We start from the raw sequence: 18468 nt of genomic DNA, 5'->3' as shown, positions 1-18468 counted from the left end.
CTTCCGTCCAAAAACAAAACTGTATTTAATTGTTTTGGTGGCGGCAGAGCCGCTAATATCTAGAACCCTAGGTTTTTCCTGATTAGTATAATAATGCCTAATTCATATAGTTATATGCATTACTACTCGTAATCCTGCTCATGTCTTGTTACGGTGTAGCCACACCACTGTGTTATTACACTAACTGTGTAATACGCACCTATGTACCGCCATTCTCACAAGGGCACGGGTAACTCCGTTGCATCTTGATTCCTGGACGGAGTGGAAGCTTCAGCCTTATGCCATTCAAACATCTTCTCGTCCATGGGCCAAGTCGATCAGGTAAGGCCACCTGAATGGTGTTCGCCAACTGTTGAGGCGTGGGTTCGAATCCCACATTGGCCAACCAATACCGGAATTTGCTGTATGATTGTTTGCTTCAAAAGGATGAAGTCAATTAAAAATTGGAGACATAGATATATTACAATTGGAGATTGAATCATATCATAATCATTTATAGCAGCTTTTCAAGTGACCAAGGAGTGTGTTCCTGACATAATCAAATCTCTGTGTAAATTGGTCTCTGAGTAGTTGGTATAAAAAGAGGACAACTGGTTGCTGGACTCGTAGATGGCGTCAGTCGGAATTTCACGGTGCGGATGCAGAGAATCACCCGATCGGAATCATTAATTCCCCATTTCTAATGCAAGTTACGGGTAAGAGGTTTTGTTCCGTTGCTTGCGAAATACCGAGATCGCCTCGCGAGTGTACATCGAATCACATTGGAGCAACCGAGATTGTTTAAGGCTTACGAGAATATCTTTCATTGCAAGAGGTGACGGTCCTTTTGTTTGCTGTATTTCCAAATACTTCTTCACCTACTTGGCAACATGAACGCATCAGAATACCAGAATCAACCAAATTACCGCCCATTAGTGGACGCAATTACCTTAATTCTTCAAAATTGGGTAATTACCAAAATAATAATTTCTCTCATGTGCGCGTTATGTTTATACCGACAAAATTTGATCGGCTTCACAATGTCGAGATAGAATTTTAAACATTTTAAAGCGCAAATTTATTGGCTGCCAACTTACGAGCGTATTCTTTCAAGACCATTTTCAACTCTATTCTCATCTTACATTGCCGTCGATTTTGTTCAAAGGCCGCTATAGTACGTTGCGACTGCCCTGCATCGCTGTTTTCCATCATGGTGGATGTGGCCGAGCTTGAGCGTGCCGTGCTTATCGCCTTTCAGTGTGCAAGCGCGGACGTTGCTGACCAGCCAACAAAGACGCTTAAACTGCAGGCCGAGAGCTTTTGCGCTGCCGTTAAAGCCCAGGAAGACGGCTGGCGAGCTGAGCTGCAGCTTTTCGAGCAGTCGGAGCACGAACAGGTTAAGTTCTACGCGCTGCAAGCAATACAAGAGGCACTGACCAATGGCGTAACCAATGATGTAGCCCTGGCCATCCGTGTAGAGCTATTTTCGTGGCTTGAGAGACATGTGGCATACGTAGAGAACAAGGCGCCGTATCTGAAAACCAAGCTAGCGGTTGTCATCACTCTTCTTATCAAGCGCGATTATCCATACTGCTGGCCAACGGCCTTTACTGAACTATTGGCGCTGCTACCACGAGGTGCGTCAATTGTGGAAATATACTTTCGTATTTTACTGGCCATCAATGAGGAGCTTGTCGAGTTTGATGCTCAGAGAACGCAACAAGAGGCCGCACACAACATGAAGATCAAAGATGCAATGCGTGAAGGATCTTCAATGAGAGAAAGCTTTGATGCGATTGCGCGTGTATTAGTGAATGCAGACGCAAGTGATGTCATGCGTCAGTTAAGTACAAGCGCACTTGAAACACTAAAAAAGTACATTAGTTGGGTAGATATCGGTCTCGTGGTGAATGACACGCTGTGGCCATTGCTGGTTAAATTGTTGCGTGAAAGTGTTACGTTTCGATGTCAAGCAGCAAACTGCATGTTCGAAATCATTGATAAAGGAATGACACCTGAAAAAAAGTTGTTACTTTTGCAGCAACTGCAAATTCTTGACATGCTAGCAGCTTTGCCCATTCATGAAGAAGAAGAATTTGCTGAGGAAATTGGCGAAGTAATTAATGCTGTTGGAATGGAGCTCGTAACTTGTGTGGACGCATTTCGTCAAACGAATCGAGCTGACTTACTACAAACCGCTGGATTGATGTTGTGTCGATTGATGCCGCTAGTGTGGGACCTTTTTGCGCATGAATCCAAGGATGTTTCGGAAGAAGTGTTCGAAATTGTTAATACAGTCGGGGGCGCAATGCTTCGTACTGAGGCGAAGACCGCTGACAGCGCTGAAAGTAAAGCGGAGGTGTTTCGACCATCCGCGTATATTCCGCAGATTCTGCATGGTATTTATCGACAAACTCGATTTCCCGAAGACTCAGACTCGGACGTAGCAGAATTTGAGGAATACCGACGCAGTTTATACACAATTTATTTGAATATTGTGCGCCAGCGTCCGCATGATACACTAAATTTTCTCACGAATCTGTCGCAGAGTTTACCGGGACAGTTTGCGGTTATTGATCCGCGAAACCTCGAGAGTTTTCTGTCACTGGTCTACAGATTCAAAGAAGGAATCGCACCCTTGAAAGCTGTCGCTGCTCCATTTTACGAACCAAGTAGCTCGCTATCTCTTATGAGCGCACAAATTTATCGCAGCATGCTTTTTGCAGTCAGCAGCGGATGTGTCTTGCACTCGGCCGTGCTACTTAGTTACTATGACTTTGCTGTGCGATACAGCAATGTTTTGCAGAACGAGTCTTCATTAATTCCAGCCGTACTAGATATGATGTTTGGTTCCTACGGACTTGCACATTTCGATGGCCAAGTGCGCTCTCGTGTCTGCTATCTGTGCTTGCGTTTTGTCAAAGCTATCGGTGCCTCACTTTATCCTCATGCGTCTGGTATTTTGGCTGCGTTGCAGCCACGTCTTGCGATTGCTCAGGAGCGTCAAGATGTTGCTACTAAGCGGTTGCCAACATTTTTAGCTCACGATGACCAGCTGTACTTGTTTGAGCTCGCGGGACAAATAATTGCTTCGCTTGTGCTGCCTCCAGAGAAAACAGGCATGAATATTAAGCAGCTCCGATCTCGATACACGATCGCCATATTGGACCCACTATTACAAAGCCTGAACATGACATTAAACGAGTTGGTGAAGGGTGCAATAACGGATGAAGATTATGTGACGGAGCACTGCGCTTTTAATCTGAACGCAATCGCTCACGTACTGAAGGCTTTTAAAAGCACCGACTGCATAGACAAGCAACAAAATACGCTCATACAGGTGCTTACAGCCACAAATTGCGTACTGCGCGCATTCTCCCGGTCGCCTTGTGTGCGCTCAAAGGTTATTTTTACCTTGCACCGATTGATTTCAGTGCTCGACCGTGCACACTTTTTGGGGAATGTACAGGATACGCTGCAAACCTTAATGCTGGGTTGTGAACAACCCGAAGTGGTGGAGATTGTGCAGCTAGTGGACCAACTAATAATCAAGTACAAGCAAGCGTTTGGTGGATTCTTGGACAAGACAACGTTGCCCTTCATCCAGCATTTGTGTACGTTGATGCCGCAACGCAGTGCGTTGCCAAACAGTAAGACGAAAGACGCTCCACAGCTCGAGCGAGAGGCCACACAGAAATATCTGTACACATTCATTTTGCACCTGGTTACGCACGGCTTGGATGCGGTGCTGATCAGTGCTCAGAATGTCGCACAGCTGGAACAAATGATTCGTCTTGTCCTTGAGGGCTGTGCCGAAGTTGAAGACGCCAACATAAATCGTGCGTGCTTTTCGATCGGCAGTATGCTAGTTGAACGCTGGCTTGGCAACGGAATGGCTCCCTCTCCTGCAAGCAAGGCGTCCGGTACGACCGACGTGGTAAAATCTGCTGCGACTGTGGCTCTGCGTGTCGAACTTCATGCTGCGCTGTCGAACGACGGCAAGACACGATTTACGCAAATTGCAGTACGGGACTTTACGCGCGCCATGTTCGCTGTGACGAAGCTACGCCACTTTGACATCGACGATATGCAAATCAATTTGGTAATCAAAGAAATTGTAAATATGCAGGCCGTTTTGTTGAGCTCTTTGGGCATCGAGTACCTGGCGTTCCTACGTGATGTGTTTCTACCATCACTGGGATGTCCGTCCGAATTGGCGGGTCCGTACATCGAGCAGGTGTCTACAGGAGATCGCAAGAAGATTTTATTGGCCTACAAGGCATTGATAAGCAAGATGAAGTAGGTAATAGGAGAATAGGCTTGAAAAGTTCAGGCAACAACACAACCATCAATAAATAGAGAAGCAGAATTTTTAAGCTATTCTATTAAGAAATTCTTCCTTTCAAAGCAAAAAATTGTCCGTATGCTACTCAACAGCTTAACGTGTGCTACATCGCTTGCTTGTTGATACCATGAACGTTAGCAGATGCTTATGTGGCTTCATACCATGTATTTGTGTTGATGGCGCCGAAGATGCCGTTGATGTTGTGGAAGAAGCCTACAATTCCGACTTAGTCAGTGATGCCAAGTTAAAAACAGCGAAGCTGCGTTTGCTCTTTGCAGCAGATGCCACTTCACCGTGTGTGAGCTGCATGATGCTGCCATGTATTTGTCCAGCCGAAGACGACGTGGACACAGTGCCATTTGATGACAGCGTGATTACATCAAACTCTGACAACAGTTCAGAAGCTTTAATCGAAGAAATGGATGAGTGTGGGCGCGTGCGGCTTGGTACGAATGCCACGATTTGTCTTGATGGGGAAAATAAGGAAGATATCTGGATTGCAAAAGAGATCAAAGCTTTGCTAAAACCTCATCAAGCAGAAGGCGTGCTGTTCCTTTACTCGCATTTGGCTGCTGGCCGCGGATGTATTTTGGCCGACTATATGGGATTAGGAAAAACATTACAAGTTATCACGGTCATTTACTCATTTATCATTGACGAAATCGATGCTCGCAAACAACGCAACAAAAATTCGTGTCTAGACATGACGGACAAGATAAATGATTCCGACAAAGCTCACGATGATGTCGAGCCTTTGCCATCAGTATTGGTGCTCTGTCCGGCGATCTGTTTGCCGAATTGGGAGGCTGAGTTCAATAAATGGCTGAGCGCAGAGTCACGTTCTCGCTGTCCTGTGTTGTTGTTCGATTCTTCCACAACAAAAGGCACTTCTGCAGGCCGAATGCGACTGCTACAGCGCTGGAAGGGTTCAGGCGGCGTCCTTCTTATGGGTTACGAGATGTTTCGCGGTTTGTTGAACCCAACAACGACGCCAATAAGCTGTACAACCGAGCGCGAGACATCTATTCAGGTATGTTCACGAATGGCCTCAGACACGATAGAATTTACTAGTTTTTCAGCACAAGAAATGGCCAAAGTTCAACGCGCTGCACGCCAGTACCGGCAGTTGCTGAGTTCTCCAGGCGCAGACCTTGTCGTCATGGATGAAGGGCACCGCATGAAAGATCCAACCTCTTTGCTTTGTCAGAGTGTGGCTCAAATTCAGACACCTCGACGTCTAGTACTAACTGGATACCCTGTCCAGAATTCGCTGTCTGAATACTGGTGTATGGTCAACTTTGCGCGAGAAAGGTTTTTGGGCAGCTACGAAGACTTTCGCACAAAATACGAGCGACCTATTTTAGAAGGTAATTTGACACGCTCAAAAGAACTGATTGAGCGGTTGCGGAGTGTTGTGCTGCGTCGAGGCAAGAAATTGCTGCGTTCTCAACTACCGCCTAAAATGGAGTGGATCTTGTTTTGCAAACTCTCACCAATGCAGCACCGTTTGTATTGCAGTTTCCTCGACTATTACGAGAATGTTCGGCAAACGGGCGGCGCGGCTGTCGATTTGATGACAGCGTACGCCGCTCTACTGCAGGTGATGAACCATCCCGATATTATTTACTCAAAATTGTGTCCTTCAGAGGGAGGGCCCTCTTTGTTTTCGGCGAGAGACGAAAGCTTCGACATTTCGCCATCGGCAGACGATCTGAGCGGCTGGACGTGGGAAAGCGAAGAGTGTTTGATGGGAAAGCGTCAGGTTGCTGCCGCTCAGACACTCAAAAAGCGGCAAAGGCTCACGGCCACGCATAAGTCGTACGAGTGGGCGCGCTCTGTAATCTGTGGCTTAAGCAAACAAGCAGAGAAGTTTTCGGTGGGTGATTACCGACCGCAAGTGCTCGAAAATAGTGGCAAAATGGTAGTGCTCATGCATATTGTGAAAGAATGTTTTGCCTGCGGTGACAAGGTTGTTGTCTTTTCACAAAGCGTACCAACTCTAAAAGTCATTTCTGACTTCCTGCGAATTGGTTCCTTCAGTCCATTGCTTGATCTAAGTGGTCGAAAGCACATGATGGAAAGCGGATCAAAACCCCAAAAAACTGCTTCGCGTCCGAGCCGCGATCCTGCTGGGATATCACGTAAGCGTTGTGGTGCTAAGGTTCGCAAGCGTACGACTACCGTCGCAGCGTCAAGTGCATTACCCGTTGAGTGGTTTTTGCAGATCGACGGCAGCACAAATAGCGTCAAGCGTATGGAATACATTCAGGTATCTATCAATTATTCAAATCTTATCAGATTTTGTTATGATAAGCTCTTTGTTACGTGAAGCGATTCAGCATGGCGGATTCTCCTGTGAAGCTGCTATTGATTTCAACACGTGCTGGTGCAGAAGGCATCAATCTTCACGCTGCAAATCGATTAGTGTTGTTCGACGTGAGCTGGAATCCTTCGAATGATCACCAGGTAGGCAAAAGCATAATCATAATCATAGATAGTTGGGATCTCTTACGTGACTGTTCACCTACTATAGTCAATGTGCCGATCACATCGTATCGGACAAGGAAAAACGGTTCACGTATATCGACTTGTTAGCACGGGCACGATGGAGCGCATGATATATGAGCAACAGATAAAAAAGGTTAACTTATCAACTTCGGTAGTGGATAGCCACGAGAGTGTGGATACTGAAAAGAACGCAGCGGATGCTCCCAGAAAGTTATTCGTCAAGGGTGCAGCACTAAAATCAGTGCCTTATAGCGGCTTCCTTCAGCCTCCCATTGAGACCAACAACGAGCTTGTAGTTGACAATGATATCACCAGAGATGACAATGTCGTGGCTACATGTATCAAGCGGCTTAGTAGCTGGCTCGTTGGCGTCCACCTTGCTAACGAGCCTACACACGATGATGAGAAGATTGGTAGTATTTCTTGTCAATAAGAAAAGGGTAAATATGAATCTAATATATTTTAAACCAATAAAGGTAGAATATTTTCTACATTGCTTATTACAAATTAATATCCATGACGTCGGCCACCGCGCTTGACGGGATCCCCAGCTCTTCTTCCGAGACGTCCACAGTGACTGTCTCAAGTCAAGTTCGTGGTATTTTTGACTTTGATTTGGGTGAAAATTCGCAACATAGTAGCGGTAACAAGCTACTAGATCGAAGCAAACAGTGCGAGATAGTCAAGCGCCTTATGGCGCAGGCGGATCAACAGGGACTGCAGGTTGGGGATAAACGCTTTTTACTTTCGGCTAAATGGTGGGAGCACTGGTGCGAGTTTGTAGGCTACGGTGACAAGAGCTTCGTGCCTGTAAGTGTAGACATTCCGGCGCCCGGGCATATAAATAATCTACCATTGCTTAATGTCGGCTCGGATACGGCCTTAGACGAGCTTATGGGCGGTCCACTGCGGCCTCATTTAAAGGAAAATTATCACTACGTTCTTATACCTCTCGAGGTGTGGGATGCGCTCACAGTTTGGTATGGTGGAGGACCAACTATTGCTCGATTCGTTGTCCAAGTCGGGGACCCAAAGCTAGGCAATACTTTTAACCGTGTGCAAGTCTTTCCGGTAAGACAGAGCACAGCTTTAAAGCGTTATGACTGATTGTATTTTCTTTAACGGAAGTGACCTTTGTAGGAACAGGGAGTAGACAAAGCGTCTGAAATTTCAACAAATGACTCGTCAGATAAACCGATGCGAGATGAATGCAAAACAGTCAAGTTTGCTGCAAGCGGTATGAAGGAGGACAACCTTAACATCGTTGCTAAAAAGCCTGTGAGACAAAAAGTGGATGGCGTCGCTGGCTCGATTTCAAAAATGTGTGGAGCGTGTAGAAAGCATACCGGCACGTTTAAGCGATGTGGAGGTTGTCGGCTGATTTGGTATTGCAACTCAAACTGCCAAATGTCGCACTGGAAATACCACAAGATCGTGTGTCGTTCGACTGTTACCGCTGAAGAAAAAGAGGACGATATCTTGCAATGTTTACAAGCTGAACGACGAGGTAAGATGGGCCTTCGCAATTTGGGAAACACTTGCTTTATGAATTCGGCGCTGCAGTGTTTGAGCCACGTGGAGATATTGACACGCTATTTTTTGAGCAACAAGTACAAAAAAGACTTAAATCCTGACAATCCGTTAGGAACAGGTGGTAATTTGGCTGCAGAGTACGATGCCTTGCTAAAGGATTTGTGGTTTGGCACAGTCCCTTGTACATCTCCGGCCAATTTGAAGCGGGCAATTAGTCGCTTTGCTCCACAATTCTCAGGGTTCCAGCAACACGACGCGCAAGAGCTGCTTGCATATATCATCGATGGCTTGCATGAAGACTTGAATCGCGTCAAACACAAACCGTATACTGAAGTGAACGAGTCAGACGGATCACAAGATGATGCTGCTGTTGCAAAGGAAGCTTGGAAACGTCATTTGCTGCGCAATGACAGTATTTTTGTGGATCATATTCAGGGTCAATTCAAGTCAACAGTTGTGTGCCCAACTTGTAACAAGATTTCAATTACTTTTGATCCATTTAATTGCATTCAATTGGAATTACCCCAGCGACAAACCCTTGCAATTGAAGTCATTTTTGTTCCAAGCGATGCAGGTAAATGTATGACACGGTACTTGCTCGAAGTGCCCAAGAAAGGAAGTGTGCTTGTCTTGAAGTGTGCGCTCAGTAAACTGTGCGGCGTGAGCCCAAGCTCCCTTCTGGTAGCCGATATCTACCAGTCAATAACGTACCGTACCATCAGAGATACTGAACGGCTAAGCAGACTTCGAGAGGATGACCGTATTTTAATGTACCAAATTGCCCACGAGTCAGCTGACGAGTCCGCGTTCTACGGATTTCTGTACCACAAAGTGGGACCAACTTTGACGGGCGATCCGTTGTTATTTACGTACACAGCTTCAACGACGTGTGCAGAGATGTTGGAAAAGTGGAGCTTGCTACTCAGTACTCACATCTCCCAAGCATCCTGTGCTAAAATTCCTGCCAACATCCTTTCTCAATGCATTTATCTGACCAATCGTGATGGCGTGATTCTGCGTAATGAGCCTCTTCCACCAGCTACCGACGCAAAATTCATCGACTTTGCCACATCGCACGATGAAGAGTTGTCTGAAGATTTGGTGTTCGTTGCCGTATCCTGGACATCGTCAATGCTGTTGTCATCAGCGTCACCCCGGCCTGACATCGAGCGAATTGTAAATCACGAGAGCATGCGTGCAAAGTCAAATGTCTCTCATCATGACGGAATTTCTCTATACGACTGTTTTCGAAACTTTGTAAAGCCGGAGACTCTTGATCAAGCAAACTTGTGGTACTGCAGTAAGTGTCAGGAGCACCGACAAGCGCGAAAAACAATGGAAATGTGGCGGTTACCAGATGTGATGGTGCTTTCGCTTAAGCGATTTGAGTATCGTAATGAAATCCTGCGGGATAAACTGGACGTGTACGTGGATTTTCCGTTGGAAGGTCTTGATATGTCGCCGTTTTGTCTCGAAAAGAGCGATGACAAGGACCATCTTTGTTATGATCTATTTGCTGTAAGCAATCACTACGGTGGCATGGGCTTCGGTCACTATACAGCTTTCGCTAAGAGTTGGAACGATGGGGTTGGCGAAATGTACCCGGGTTGGTACTCATTCGATGATAGTCAAGTGACACCAGCGATGATTGACCAGATCAAGTCTAACGCCGCTTACATTTTGTTTTACAAACGCAAAAGTCTTCAAGTCGGCGCAACTTGATACAATATACAAAACAAAGTTAATCTCCGATGCCGAAAGGCTGCAATTTAAGCAAAAAGCCCCTAGTGGATCACGTTGTTAAATCTTGTTGTGGTGCTTTACAATAGATCACAGATTAGTGAGAATATCAGATATGCCTTCATGTATTTATTATTCTATGTTGGGCAATTCACACTTGTTACCTAGCGAAAAGTTCTTAGCTGATATTTTTATCGCTTCACATTAACAGGATGTAACAGTTCTCGATTTTCAGTGATAAATTGCAAATGTTGCATCAAAGCGCATTACTGCCATAGTCGTCAGAACTTGAATGAGAATCTTGGGCATAGCTTGTAAATAATAAAAAATTATCGGCAGTAATGTTTTGCGAACTAGAATTTCGAAAAAATCTGACAAGCAAAAAAAAACAGAGGCTTCTCGATGGACGTTTCTAAATGTTCTGGTATCACTAAAACCTGACTTGTAGAGTTCCAAAATATGAATGATATATGATAAATTGAAAGCACTCCATTTTAAATTGTCACATACGGCTGAAGAAGGGTTAATCATGGACCCGGCGCTTCTACGGCGCGTGGGTTTCTTCTGTGCGCTCTGGACACTGCAGTGCTGCGTCACTGTGTTAGGAACCATCTCCCGAGATGCCATCTTCTTGCGCTACTATGCTGCCTCTAGTGTGGCCACACTCACACTCGTCCTGTCTGTGAGCACGGCCTATGCGCTGACATTAGCGACCCAGCTTCTCGATAAGGTGGCGGCGGCACGTCCTGTGCGTTCTTCCATTGTATACTCCATCAGCCCCTTGGTTCTAGGAGTTGGGCTCCTTATTCTGACGCTATTATCCTTAGTTGCACCATTTTTGACTCGTGCAACATCTGTTCTATTGTACTTATGGCTTGAAGTGCAAACCCAATTACTGACCCAACAATTTTGGGACTTATGTGCTAAAGCTTTTGATGTGGCTGATTCAAAACGTTTTTTTGGAGTCATCACATTTGGATCTACATTTGGCAGTCTATTGACAAGTTTTATGATTTTGCCGCTCATTCAAAGTTATCAATTGCCCACTGAATTTAATTTGGTAGTATCATCTGGAATGCTCTTTTCCATCGCTGGGGTTCTACTGATTTCAGCTGAGCACTTTACAGCTGCCACTTCAACTCACAAAAATACATCTGTGGGAAAGTTTCGAGACCAAAACAAGACAAAGCATGGAGATCTTGCAGACTCGTCATCGACTAGGATTATCCGAGAAATCCAGACCAGGACGTACTTGAAACACATTTGTGTATTCGACATGTTAGCTACAGTGATGCGTGTTTTAATAGATAATACAACTTTGTCGATCGTGTCACGACAACCAGAGGAAGAAGTGAAGGCGTCGCTGTCTTTAATCAATGGGGTGCAAAGTTTTTTCATGATTCCGATGCAGTTGCTTTCTGGACCCTATTTCATACGATTTGGAGTCATGTATGGCGTTGCAATGCTCCCTGTGACTATTATTTTCTTTGGAGGCACAACTATTTTATCAAATGTAGGTGCATTTTCTTTAACGATAATGTTTGTATGTACATTATGGTCTAAGATAGCTTTCTGGCTGTGATACTTAAATAGTCGGCGTTTTCGCTTATTCTCACTCGAGCGCTTTACAATGCTGTGTCCCAAGCCATTTTCAATCCGGCGAGACAATTGCTGTGGCTGCCATTCAATGATAACGAGCGAGGTCGTTTTCAAAACTTTGTTTGCGGCCCCTTCCGCTCCGTGTCACGGATATTTGGTGCGGTGTTATCGATAATTTTGACCTCAACCTTGGTCTCTCACTTCCTCGGAGGTTTTTCGTCGAGGTAAAATTCGCCAATGTTACTTCAATTTAAAAAATGGTCATGTCCTATCCTCTTGCTGCTCTAGCGTTGTTATGATCTTGACATCTGCAGTCTGGATAGTTGATGCACTTGCAGCTAGGAAATCTTACGCTTCCGAGTTTTATGCCTCTTTACGACAAGGCTATTTGGATCTTACTTCGCCTTTAATCGATTTCACACCTGACCAGGTAATCCATTTTTTGAAAAGGTATTTTTTGTCAGCAAGATTTTGAATGAAGACGTGGATGTAGATTTTATTGGTAAAAGAAACGCTGGTCAATGGTGAGCAAACTCAAGCTAATTTTGTCTTGAGCTCCTTGTCGCACAAACATATCGGTCTTTTTTCCCAGGTAGGACCGTAAGATGCCTTCAGTTGTCTCTCTGGTCTCACATGAATGTACTCACGGCAGGAGCTGCGCGCTTTATTTTTCAAGGACCGTAGCAATGCGGTATCTCTGACACAAATGCATACAAAGCTACGCTTATTAGATCTGCACACAACAGCAAAGCGAGACTTTGTGCTCCATGCTCAAGAATCTTACTTGCTTCCTGATGCCAGCACCCTCCCCACTGGAATTTTTAACGCGATGGATTTAGTTATGCTCATTAAGGACACATCTGGTGCGGTTCCTCGCCAGCTACGAGTCGCGGCAATATTAGCTTGTGGTTACGAAAGATTTGACGTAAATGTAGAACAATGTTTAGACGTACTTTACAAGCTGCTTCGGAGTGTGGATGAAGACCAATCCATTGTGGTGTGCTCGGCAGTGGCATTATTGCGGCTTTCGGACTGGACAGATGAAGAGGCAAACGTGCTTTTACAGCGATTGCTCCACGAGGAAAAGGTACAAATGAATCATTCAGATGCAGTTTACGTACAACAGCTAATACGCTCGTTTTCATTCAGATCTTAGAAGCGCGCGTTGTGGGTTTGAAAATCGTGGGCAAGGAGTTGCCAGAGCTCTTGAGTGACGGATTCCTGGTGTATTTACTTCACCACTCGTCGACTCAGATCGTTCAAGCCGCGGTAGATTGCTGCTTAAACAGTTCCCGTACATCTCGAATGCTGATCCCAGCTTTGATGAAACATCTTTCTAATTCAACAATCCGTTCTCAGATTGTTGATGCTTTGAAAAGGTTTGATCCTGCTGCCTTGTGGGGACCTCTCTGTCAATACACGGAAGAAATGTTGAGGCTACCTGATCAAGATATTTGTGATCAAATGCTTTTGCCAGGTCAATCTCAAAGCAAAAGAGAGCGACTAGCAGGCGCTCTCAAAGTTTTGGGTTATTGTGATTTTTCTTTTGAAGACAAATTGGAGTTCCTCCTGCATTTGATTGAGACGCTTCTTGACTTGCCGCACAATGCAAACAATTCGTTTTTATTGCAACATCTTGTTGGAAAAGATGTGATCATGGAAGAAATGATTGTGGACGCGCTACTTGTGCTGGTAAGTAATTGAATCAATATAGCAAAATACAATGCCTTAATCATGCCTTTGAGCTCAATCTTATAGGTTGCATCAACGGATGAAAAGACTGTCAATTCATTTTCCCATTTGATGGATCCCATTCACCGCACACTGAGTCTGAAGATTCGTGAAGCTTATCAAATGCGTCACGTTTTAGAGCTTTTCGCTGAAATCTGTCCTCGTACAGCCGCAGTGATCGAAGAGACTTCTCCTCTACTTCTACAACATGTTGAACACCGTCTAAAGGATACACTTCGACTATTGCTTAAGCTACTGGCGACGGGATTCCCCAAAGAATTTAATGTCGCTGTAATTTTGGAAGGCTTACAGTCAGATTCTCGCCAAGTGATCTCTGCTATCCAGGTATATGCATAATTAACTTAGCTTTCGTCCCGCAATTAGCAGCCGACGTGTTATATATTTACCGTAGGAGGTATTGGAAAGTCTGCTTCCCTCGTCGTATAAAGGGATGGTCTTTCCGCTGCTTTTCCCGGATATGTCGACAAACAAAGCAACATTAAAGGTGTCCAATAGATGATATGATAAAATAATATGTTGTCGCTAAAAGCTTATGCTCTATGGGTTTTCAGATAACAAAGGATGTCGAAGAATTGCTCGATGGAAAAGATACTGTCGATATTCTACTGGATGTCATGATGCACCAGGAAACAGAGCTGGAGCTGTTGGCTCTAGCTCTTCAATATTTCCTTCATATTGCAGAAAATCATGGAAGCTATCTTAGTGATGCAGCGAAACAAACATTCCAAGATGAAATTATCCCGAACTTGCTTAATCACGAACTAACCAAGGAGCTTTTGATTGAAACATATCATGGGTAGGGAAGCGTGCGTCCGTTCGAAGGCAGCGAGGTCTTGATTATTGACTTATGGTTATTCTGTCGTGGTGTGCAGTCCCAAAAGCCTTACGTACAAGCCTATTTCCATTCTAGAAGATTGTGCCTCTCCACTACTTTCGCGAATTGCAGTGCGTTTGGTATTGACATGAATTAGTCGGTTTGAATGTCAAATATTTGATTCTCAGGTGGCAAACTGTCTTCGGGTGTCATCATTATTCGAAAACGTTTGTGCACTCACTATTCTTCGGGTAATATCGAACCGATTCGTTCCAGTGACTGTCAAGCGAGGAATAACGTTCGCGGTTGAAGGCAACATTGGTAGGTAAATCTCTTTATTGATCGACGGATTTCTTACCTTGTGTGTCAGCTTCAGCTATGTATGTCGTTGCGACGGGCACTGTTCAACTTCACAAGGAGCAAAAAATTCTCGCTACCTTAGATTTTGGCACTTGTATCGGCCAAGCTGCGTTGTTGCAGCACCCCCTTCACGCTGGAATTCAAATTTTCTCTGCAACGGCACTAGAGGATTGTATTCTGCTTAGCATATCGCGTGACGAGCTCGATGCCTTGATGAAGGAAACCCCACAAGTCTCCAGAGGAGTATTGAACGCTGTGGCTTCCTCTCTTCAACTCTTATACTTTGAGGTAAGAAAGCGCTCTGATGTCTCTAAGAAATAACGCACTCAGTACATTCATTGTTGTCCAGCCACTTCGTGCAATAGCTCAATCCGGAAGCCTTCCTAGTCGTGATCGAAGAATCTCGCAAACACTTTCGGACAACAACGCAAACCAACCGGTACTTAGGCGAACAGAGTCGCTAACGACCAACATCAAAGCCGCGCTCTCTGTCGATCATGCGGCAAAATCTTTTCTGTACAATGTTGGCAGATCACGAAGTATTCCCCGTGGAAAATCTTTTCTACTTTCAGACGCGATCGGTAGACGCCGGAGCGTAAATAATTTACAACCGACTGGGAAGAGCTCGAGCTTTGGCTCGTTTAAACCAAAGAGATTATTAACTCTTACAGACCCCGCTGAGTACACAACATTCGAGAAGTCAATACATTTAAAGGCTTCTCACTTGATGCGGAATCTCGATGATGAGAAGGTTGCATTGGTGGCCCAGCTATCGCGAGTCATTCTGCTTAGCCATGGCGATGTGCTGTACTCAACTGATTCCAAAATTGAGTGCGTATACATCATCATTGATGGTACAATAGACTTAATAAGTGAGGCAGCGCCCTCATCAGCATCAGTTAAGCTTCACGGTAGCGACTGCTTCGGAAAAGAGGTACGGTATTATAACAGAAAAACTTCTGGGTACTAACATTTGCGCGCGATCGTTTGGTCCAGTCTTTTGTGCCCAGTGCATTCGCCCATGATACGGCTTCAGCAGCTAGTCAATGTACGCTGTTTGAGATTTCGACCAAAGAACTTGTTGACTTGAGTGAGCTGCACGACGATATAATGCATGTTCTTCTCGCATGGCTATCCCAATCGCTGGCCGAATCGACAAAGACAATGATCGCACCCTTTCTTTCTTCGACTAAGCACAGTGCGCCAGTTATATTTTGTGAAAACGAAGATAAAGAAATCGAGTTGAGAAATCGTCTGGGAAAATGGAGGTCGGAAACAGACTAAATCGAGAACCTTGAGACAAATAGAAATTATAATTCATCTACGATAATTTTGTCAGAGAGCATCTGCTCCTGTTTTGTCGTGGCAATCCACCAGTGCCGTCAAATGAAGATCCTCGTACACAGGCATGTGCGACACAAAGTGCTGCAGCAGGTCAAGCGTTGGCTCTCGGTAGTACGGAAGATCAAAGTGTGCAGATCCAGCAATAAAAATGTCGACGCCTTCCTTTATCTTCGAAACTTTAGCGCCCATCAAAAAGTTGTTGTGCATATTAAGTTTGCTCATTTGAAGCCCTAAATCAAGTTTTACAGGAGGACACGTATTCGGCATGACTGAGTCACCTGATGCATCTGCTACAAAAGAGCATAGGTAATGATCGTGTACTGCTTCCATAGAAATTTGCCACGGGCCCTCTTCACCTTGAGTAGAGTTGATAGCTTCGACAGTCGCTACTGCTTGCTGCGGCGTCTCTTGGGAGAGCAACAAGACTCGGCACGAAAGAGAACAGTCCGTCTCCTGATACGTGATGATCGAATCTTGTACAAGTGGCACAAAAGTGCGGAAAATTTCATCTCGCTCAACAGAGTTCCACAATGCCATTGCCACTTCTTTTGCCTTGCAAGTCATCCCAGGGGGGAGTATTCGATGGCAGCTAAAGCCAATGTGGTCATTAAGCAACGTTCCCGTAATGATTTTCCATCCATGAGACTCAAACTCTAGCGATTGCTGGAACAATGGTGATTTCTCTCTGGCATCCTGCAATAGCTTAAAAGCGTTTGCTTGGCAAATCGTGACAGCAGCACGTAAACGATCGTCTAATCTCAAGCGAGGGTGTGGACGTTGCTTTGCCTCCCCTCGCCATTTGTCGAGAGCAGATAGACTGCTTTGTAATATTGAGTGATTTTCTTTCCCCTCGCTTGACGGCACAATAAAATCCAATAGCGGGGCTGTCTCCATCAAACTGCTGACTCGCTGTAACCAGTGCGCATGCTCGGCTAATTTGCGTTTCATAATGGCCGCAGTCTGTTTGGCTTCGATGCACAACTTACCAAGTTTGTGGGCTAAACTTGAAGATTGATGCTTTGGAGAGGCCAATCGATCCTTCAGTTCCGCAGCTTCTTTCTGCAATGTGTCAATTTGAGATTGATAGTCGCCAGAATCCACCTTTTGTTTCTTGCGAGACTTCTGATTCATGTCACCAAAGTCACTTTCCTGATGCTCGCTAGGAAGCTGCGTTTCAGGGGAGTTTACCCGAGCTTCACTCTCATCGTGAGCACATTGCAGCACCTCTAAGAGAAGACTGTCACGCTTTTTTGAGAGGTACTCCATGGTTGAATGAGGAGTGTTTTCACCATGTATTTTCAATAGGCGATTTGTTTCTGATAGCAGGGCTTTGATCTGGGAAGTGCGCTGTGGGCAGATCTTTGCAACAACTTCATGATGACGTGTTTGTGTTTTTAAAGCTTAAGAGCGACGAGGCCCCTTCAATTTGAATTAAAGTGACGAAGGATCATCGAATTTTCCATCAAAATACTTTAAACAAAATTTCGCTGGGTAATGTTTGCTATATCAACTAATATTGCAAGTGTTTCCATTTCCCGCAGAACTCAACTTGGATCGTTGCATCAGTTCCTCCACTCTAATTTTATCATTCGCAGCTTCTTCTTCAGTGCTGGCTCCATTGCTGGTCGCATCTGTGGGTAAAGGCGGGAAAAGCTGCTTAATCGACATATTGGCAACATCCCGTCTACGATAAAATAATATGTACGCCATTGAGGACACGACTTCCTTTTCGTCGATATCTTTGCATTGATGGTCATTGAAACACTTCCACTTGCCATCGTGATCACTTAACACGTACGCAAAGTAATGTCCTCCTCCCAGCGCACCCACGTGATTAACAACTGCATACAGATCGTAGAGAAAAGTATCGTCACCACGAATAACAGCTGTAGCTGCAGCTGGTGCATCTAATGCCGTTGATTCTCGAGCTAGTGCTTTAGCTTTTTTCTGTTTGGAGTTGCAACTGCTAAGTAGCAACTCAGACTTCCGATCATTTGCATTTACCCTTAGTTTTCCACCCAAAAACAACCAGTATTCTAAACCAGATATTTGTCCGCGAGGGTCACGCTTTCGAGCAACAAAGTCGCCAAATTGCAGCCCTCGAAGCGGGAAGTCCACCAAATGGTGCAGTTTACGACGTGAAACTTGGGTGAAGCAGAAGCGCTTAAGGTGGATTACTAGCAGCGGTGGCAAGCGCCAGATATCCATTTTCTTTGTAGCAGGACGCAACGTTTTGCAGCGACCACAATAAGCTTCTGGTATCGTTTCTTTAGCTGTGAATATCTCCAAACAATGTGTCAAATTAAGAGGTTGGTTGTCCTCTCGCTGATGCTGCTGGACTGACGCATCAAAGTCCATCTTGCTGGCTTCAATTGATTCGTATTCTTCTTTTAAAGTACGAATATCCCAATCGATTGCCACAGTCTCCTCGGCTGCGAGTGGGATTGGAGTTTGACAAGAAGGAAGAAGCACGCATCCCAAGCATCCATCAAGC

The 18468-nt window shown here is 45.0% G+C and overlaps 5 protein-coding genes across 5 annotated transcripts; 3 read left to right on the top strand and 2 right to left on the bottom strand.

Moving 5' to 3' along the window:
* Positions 1 to 1189: 1189 nt before the first annotated feature.
* PHALS_13311 (exportin-T, putative) lies at positions 1190 to 7265 on the top strand (the record flags this gene model as incomplete). Its single annotated transcript, XM_024729046.1, has 9 exons — positions 1190 to 1375; positions 1440 to 1453; positions 1556 to 1616; positions 1691 to 4278; positions 4466 to 6200; positions 6271 to 6293; positions 6365 to 6593; positions 6656 to 6790; positions 6858 to 7265. 9 exons carry the CDS (start codon positions 1190 to 1192, stop codon positions 7263 to 7265), a joined length of 5379 nt encoding a protein of 1792 aa, XP_024579462.1.
* Positions 7266 to 7348: 83 nt separating this feature from the next.
* On the top strand, positions 7349 to 10087 carry PHALS_13310 (ubiquitinspecific protease; the record flags this gene model as incomplete). The annotated part of the gene is made up of 2 exons (XM_024729045.1): positions 7349 to 7903; positions 7973 to 10087. 2 exons carry the CDS (start codon positions 7349 to 7351, stop codon positions 10085 to 10087), a joined length of 2670 nt encoding a protein of 889 aa, XP_024579461.1.
* Positions 10088 to 10634: 547 nt separating this feature from the next.
* Positions 10635 to 15914, top strand: PHALS_13309 (atp-binding cassette superfamily; the record flags this gene model as incomplete). The annotated part of the gene is made up of 14 exons (XM_024729044.1): positions 10635 to 11618; positions 11699 to 11928; positions 11993 to 12134; positions 12198 to 12296; positions 12357 to 12791; positions 12854 to 13396; positions 13463 to 13780; positions 13848 to 13940; positions 14008 to 14252; positions 14329 to 14401; positions 14459 to 14591; positions 14641 to 14918; positions 14980 to 15564; positions 15627 to 15914. The coding sequence occupies 14 exons, from the start codon at positions 10635 to 10637 to the stop codon at positions 15912 to 15914; spliced, it is 4446 nt and encodes a 1481-aa protein (XP_024579460.1).
* A 51-nt stretch (positions 15915 to 15965) lies between these two features.
* On the bottom strand, positions 15966 to 17240 carry PHALS_13308 (uncharacterized protein; the record flags this gene model as incomplete). The annotated part of the gene is made up of 1 exon (XM_024729043.1): positions 15966 to 17240. The coding sequence occupies one exon, from the start codon at positions 17238 to 17240 to the stop codon at positions 15966 to 15968; it is 1275 nt and encodes a 424-aa protein (XP_024579459.1).
* A 240-nt stretch (positions 17241 to 17480) lies between these two features.
* PHALS_13307 (ubiquitinspecific protease) lies at positions 17481 to 18332 on the bottom strand (the record flags this gene model as incomplete). Its single annotated transcript, XM_024729042.1, has 1 exon — positions 17481 to 18332. The coding sequence occupies one exon, from the start codon at positions 18330 to 18332 to the stop codon at positions 17481 to 17483; it is 852 nt and encodes a 283-aa protein (XP_024579458.1).
* Positions 18333 to 18468: the final 136 nt, after the last annotated feature.

This window comes from Plasmopara halstedii (genome assembly GCF_900000015.1).
Source record: "Plasmopara halstedii genome assembly, contig: Scaffold_658, whole genome shotgun sequence".
Classification (NCBI taxonomy): domain Eukaryota; phylum Oomycota; class Peronosporomycetes; order Peronosporales; family Peronosporaceae; genus Plasmopara; species Plasmopara halstedii.
This window is presented reverse-complemented; position numbering and strand designations above follow the sequence as displayed.